Source organism: Nematolebias whitei, chromosome 5 (genome assembly GCF_014905685.2).
Source record: "Nematolebias whitei isolate Nwh7 chromosome 5, NemWhi1, whole genome shotgun sequence".
NCBI lineage: Eukaryota > Metazoa > Chordata > Actinopteri > Cyprinodontiformes > Rivulidae > Nematolebias > Nematolebias whitei.
Genome location: NC_056502.1, coordinates 32,876,333 through 32,881,464, shown reverse-complemented (window position 1 = coordinate 32,881,464; position 5,132 = coordinate 32,876,333). Strand labels below are relative to the sequence as shown.

Here is a 5,132-nt window from a genome sequence, read left to right as displayed (position 1 = left end):
ATGGATGGATGGATGGATGGATGGATGGATGGATGGATGGATGGATGGATGGATGGATGGATGGATGGATGGATGGATGGTTACCACATCAAAATCTAAGATAGCTGCCACCAATCATTTGAGGAAACTAATCTTTCTAGTTTTTTTAATTGCTTACAAGTGCAGTTTCCTAAAATGATTGGGGTGGCCTAAGATTAAACTGTGGTGGTCAAGGCCACCACTGACCACCCCTTGGCTCTGCCATGGTGCTGGTGGATGAAATTGCTCCCTCAAGCAAAAATAAAGCCCTACTTCTCTTCTCCTCCACAGTGTAACTCCTCCCCATTTGAGTATCTTGCAGCAAAAACATTTAGGTTTACTTACATTCTCTGTTCAATTCCAGTCCAGAAAAACACTCGTCTGAAAAACTACAAACATTCACTACTCCAATCCCTCAGCGGAGGGAAACGTAGCCACACCGATTGTTTGAGAGAATATTTGTTCCAACAACATGAATATAAGCGACAGGCCGTTGCAACTAACGTGAGGAAGCACCTAAAAACACTTGGAGACGTCTGGAAGCGTCTTCTGAACACCGTTCACCAACTAATGACCAGCTGCTTTTATTCAGCCTGCAGAGAAGCACCACGAGGGTGTTGTCAGAGAAGGTGCAGGTTGTAAACCTCCATTGTCCCTGTGCTGAGTGGCTCTTCTTCTGGTCAGATGTGGCCTCTGCAGAGTTTGTTGCAAGATGAGTTCAAGCAGTTCACCCAGAATACACAGGAGCAGACTCAGAAACAAACATCAGGTTTTGTGCAAAGCCTCCAGCAAAACTTTACCTTTGTTTGCTGCCAATAAAACAATAATTGCACGTTTGTAAAAAACACATTCATCATTTGATCCATGCACTAATGACTATCCTTCTGGAGGCTAGCTTACAGTTCAGAACAGAGTTTTCAGGCATATAAAGAGATTCATGAACACAGAAGGATCATCGTTTTCTTCTGATAGCAGGTTTTTTGTGTGTTTTCTCTTCTTCCTCTATTGAGTTCAGCCCAGACGTGAACAGAAACCTCTTTTTACTGTTTCAGATCCTCCGTCCTGCATAGATTAGCCTACAAGTGTCTGAGCTGAGCGCTGTTTAAACAATGGCGTTTCTAACACTGTTCCCATCGCCTTGGAAACGCCATGGCAACCTGCGATCTGAGAGGGCACAGCGTGGCTCAATTAGCACCAGCTGTATGTCACAGCTCGCCTCTGCCAGCAGAGCGTCTCCACATTCTGTCTCTAATGCTTGAAGGGACACAAATGTGTGAAGTGTTGCGTCAGCGTTTGAGTCCGTTTGGCTTTTGGGGACGGACAGGTGAGCACATCAGGTGCAGGAGCGCTGCTGTAAAGGACATGTTAGGTGACAGGAGCGGTTATAATTCAGACGGGATCAGGTTTAACGTTCTAAATGTGTAGATGTTTCTAAATGACTAGCTCCATTCAGGTCTGGTCTTCTGTCGTGTTTTCCAGCGCGTAACTCGTTCCTCAGTTTTTGTTCTGTTTCAACAGTTCATGTGTCAAAACGTTCGGCTCATCCAGGACGTTCCTGCTGTGACTTTTGATGTTTGTTTGGTTTTTACTTTTTGAAATATTTAGCTTTGTCGGCCATGTTTTTCTCATTGAAAATGAACGGAGCTCTTCACATCCTTCCAACACGTTGAGCTGTTTAAAACCTTTTACTGCTCATTTCAGCTTTTTCAGCTCCATTTTGTTAATTAATTTTAGCTTTTTTTCTGCTCATTTGACTTTCTTTTTTGCTCATTTCAAACTTTTTGTAATCTGTTTAGCCTCTTTTTGCATATTTCAGCTGCTACATTTCTGCTCTGTTTAGCTTTTTTTAGCACCTTTCTGCTGATTTTCTGCTGCTTCCCACTTTTATTTTCCTGCTTTTAGTCAAACGTCTGCTGTTCAAATTCAGTTCACATTAACAGTTCAGCAATGAAACTTTTTCAGCTGGTTTCACCTTCTTCGGCTGCTTTAAGCTAAAATCATTCAACAGTAATCATTTTCACAGGAAGTGGCATTTCTCTAGTCTTCTGCCTGTCTTCTCTTTAGTGTTTCCCATTAGGGTCAGGTAACTTTTACCACACGCGACCATGTTTTTGCATGCATCTGTTAGCAAAATAGATTTTAATGAAGTTCCCAGAATGTAATAAATCGTTCATTCATTCATTAAATAAAGTGAAATGTATTGACTTTTTGAGTCAGCCCAATTCAAAATGGCTGCCACAGCTAATTGACATTAGCAAACACAAAACTGTCCGTAGTCTGGCTGAAATCTGTTGAGTTAGTAGCTGGGTCATCCTCAACACATCCTGAAAGACCTCCCACGAGGTCATGCTTACATCATGTATGTTTTGAGAGGAACTTGGGGTGTCTCAATACTAGGGTTTTCAGATCAAGTACATGTACATCAGTTTGGGTACTTACTGAGAAGTTAATTAAACATTAAACAATGACTTTATAAACGTTTGTTTTTCTGAAGAACACAACAAACTCTGCTGTCTTAACTTCAAGTATTTGTCTTAAAAGAACTCTAAACTATCAGCTTGGTTTTTTCCGTGGTTACTTGTAAAATGGAAGCGGGCATGATATTTCCACCTTAAAGTGGTGTGTGTTGACGGATCAGGGTGTTTCTCTGAGAACGAGTACTTGAGGCTGGTATCATGACTCTATTAATCCAAACGGGTTTAACTTTGTCATTTCTCAACGAAGGGTGATTTTCAGTTGAAACTCTGGTTTGATGGTGATTTCCTTCAAGGTCACCCTCAGTTTAGATGTGGTCACAAACTGAACTTTAAAACCTGACCCTGCGTGTCCCTGTTTTTCCAGGTATCGTATCAAAATCCTTTGAGTGTCGTCTGAAGGGCCAGGGGGCCGCCTTTGTGGAAACGGACTCCGTGGACTCCCCCGTGCACCAGAAGGGCTCGGCCGACTCCGTCCAGCAGGTCATCATCATCCAGGGTTACGGCAACAACGACGTGGCCATCGATCAGGCTTTGGAAGAGTCGGCCGCCGTCACCCTGCAGACTCTGGCCATGGCCGGCCAGGTGGCCGAGGTGCTGCACATCACCGAAGACGGACAGGTCATAGCCTCAGGTAGCGAGGTGGCCTCTACAGGGGCCCACCTGGCTGGAGGCACCACCCAGTATGTGGTTCTGGATTCAGGAGACGCCAGTAAGAAGCTGCAGGCCGTGGCCGGGGAAGAGATGGCGGTCACCGCCGCAGCGCAGAACCACGCCATTTCTGAGTCGTCCACCGCCTTGGACGCCCTGCTGAGCGCCGTCAGCGAAATGGGCCATCAGGACAAAATGCAAGAAGAAGAGGTGGCCGTGGTCCATGAAGTGCTGGCCCCCGAGACAGCTGAGGAGGACCCGGGCGCCGGCATGGAGGTGAAACAAGAGCAGGAAGAAGTGCACGTCATTGAGGAGTCCAGCCATGAAGACATGCAGGAAGTGCTGCAGCTCGCCGCCTCCCAGATGGTGAAGGAAGGTCTCACCCAGGTCATCGTGAACGACGAGGGCACCCACTACATCGTGACGGAGCTGGATGACTGCACCCTACAGGTGGAGGGAGCCGTGTACGGGGAGGGGGAGGAGCAGCAGGTGGAGCAGCCAGCAGCAGAGGAGATGGTGGTTTATCTGGACGGAGCGTCCCATAATATCGTCCTGGAGGGGTGAGGGACGGAGACACTGCCTGAGTGTCCTCTTCACGTTCCTCCGGAGGACTCGGTTCAGTTATTACTGCCGTTCTCAGAACTATGCAACGCTCAGGGTACACGTGGTTTGTTCAAGCGACTGTAAGAAGTTCTGGTGCTAATTTTACTCAAACTTGGAATTTACCAGGCCTGTATTAATCTCTCAGCTGTCCCGCTTCCTGAAGAACGTCTTTTTAAAACCTTCTGAGCTGACTGATCTTCAGTTTGACATTTTCTTTGACTTTTCTGTGTTTTGTCTTGAGATGTCTGAGTGTTGCTGGCGTACATTTAATTTTGACCGTGAGGAATCAGTACCTTGATTGATTTTCAAACTTTTCAACCCTCTTGAAATTTCCTTTTTTTTTCCTGTAACCAAACAACAAACAAGTTTTGCTTTTGAAAAGCATTTAAATATGAATGCAGCTTAATTTCTAACAATAAAGCTGAAGTCTTAATTTTTCCCAGTCGTATTTGCATTTTTTTTTTTGGTAGTATTTGGTATTTGACTAGATGGTGTCGGTTCAAACAATCGTCTTATTGCTCATCTGTAATTCTTCTGTTTTCTTCAGGATTTTAGAACAAAACTACATCAAACCCTGCAGCTGAATCAGGAGCAGACTGCATTTTGGTGACTTAACGTGACTTCAAGATGCAGCGCATCAGCAAAGACAAGTTCACAACAAGTCGTCTCAGATCTCTGAGTAAAAACATTCACTTATTTTATAAAATATACATTTGTAAAAGTTCTAAGGAAGACAGCAGGTTGTGCTAAATGCTCTCAGTCTCTCATCCTGAGTAGCACATTGGCGACAGTGGTAAGGAAAAACTCCCTTTTAACGGGAAGTAACCTCCAGAAGAACCAGAACCAATCAAATTGACTGACTTGAGTTTGAGAGGACAGGAAAGAGACACAGACAAACAGGAAGTGGCCCAGTTGTAGTAATGATTCAGTTGTAGTTCCTATGGTTCAGTTGTAGTTCCTATGGTTCACTTATAGTTTTTATGGTTCAGTTGTAGTTTCTAAGGTTCAGTTGTAGTTCCTATGGTTCAGTTGTAGTTTCTGTGGTTCAATTCTAGTTTCTATGATTCAGTTGTAGTTTCTATGGTTCAGTTGTAGTTCATATGGTTCAGTTGTAGTTCCTATGGTTCAGTTGTAGTTCCTATGGTTCAGTTGTAGTTTCTGTGGTTCAATTCTAGTTTCTATGATTCAGTTGTAGTTCCTATGGTTCAGTTGTAGTTCCTATGGTTCACTTATAGTTTTTATGATTCAGTTGTAGTTTCTAAGGTTCAGTTGTAGTTCATATGGTTCAGTTGTAGTTCCTATGGTTCAGTTGTAGTTTCTGTGGTTCAATTCTAGTTTATATGATTCAGTTGTAGTTTCTATGGTTCAGTTGTAGTTTCTATGGTT

The 5,132-nt window shown here is 43.9% G+C and overlaps 1 protein-coding gene across 1 annotated transcript in view; it reads left to right on the top strand.

The window, feature by feature from the left end:
- znf407 (zinc finger protein 407) overlaps positions 1-3,707 on the top strand; it is a 253,669-nt gene extending 249,962 nt beyond the window's left edge. Inside the window, exon 9 of the mRNA XM_037677291.1 lies at positions 2,860-3,707. Coding sequence (XP_037533219.1) covers positions 2,860-3,707 — 848 coding nt within the window. The remainder of the gene's footprint in view (positions 1-2,859) is intronic.
- Positions 3,708-5,132: the final 1,425 nt, after the last annotated feature.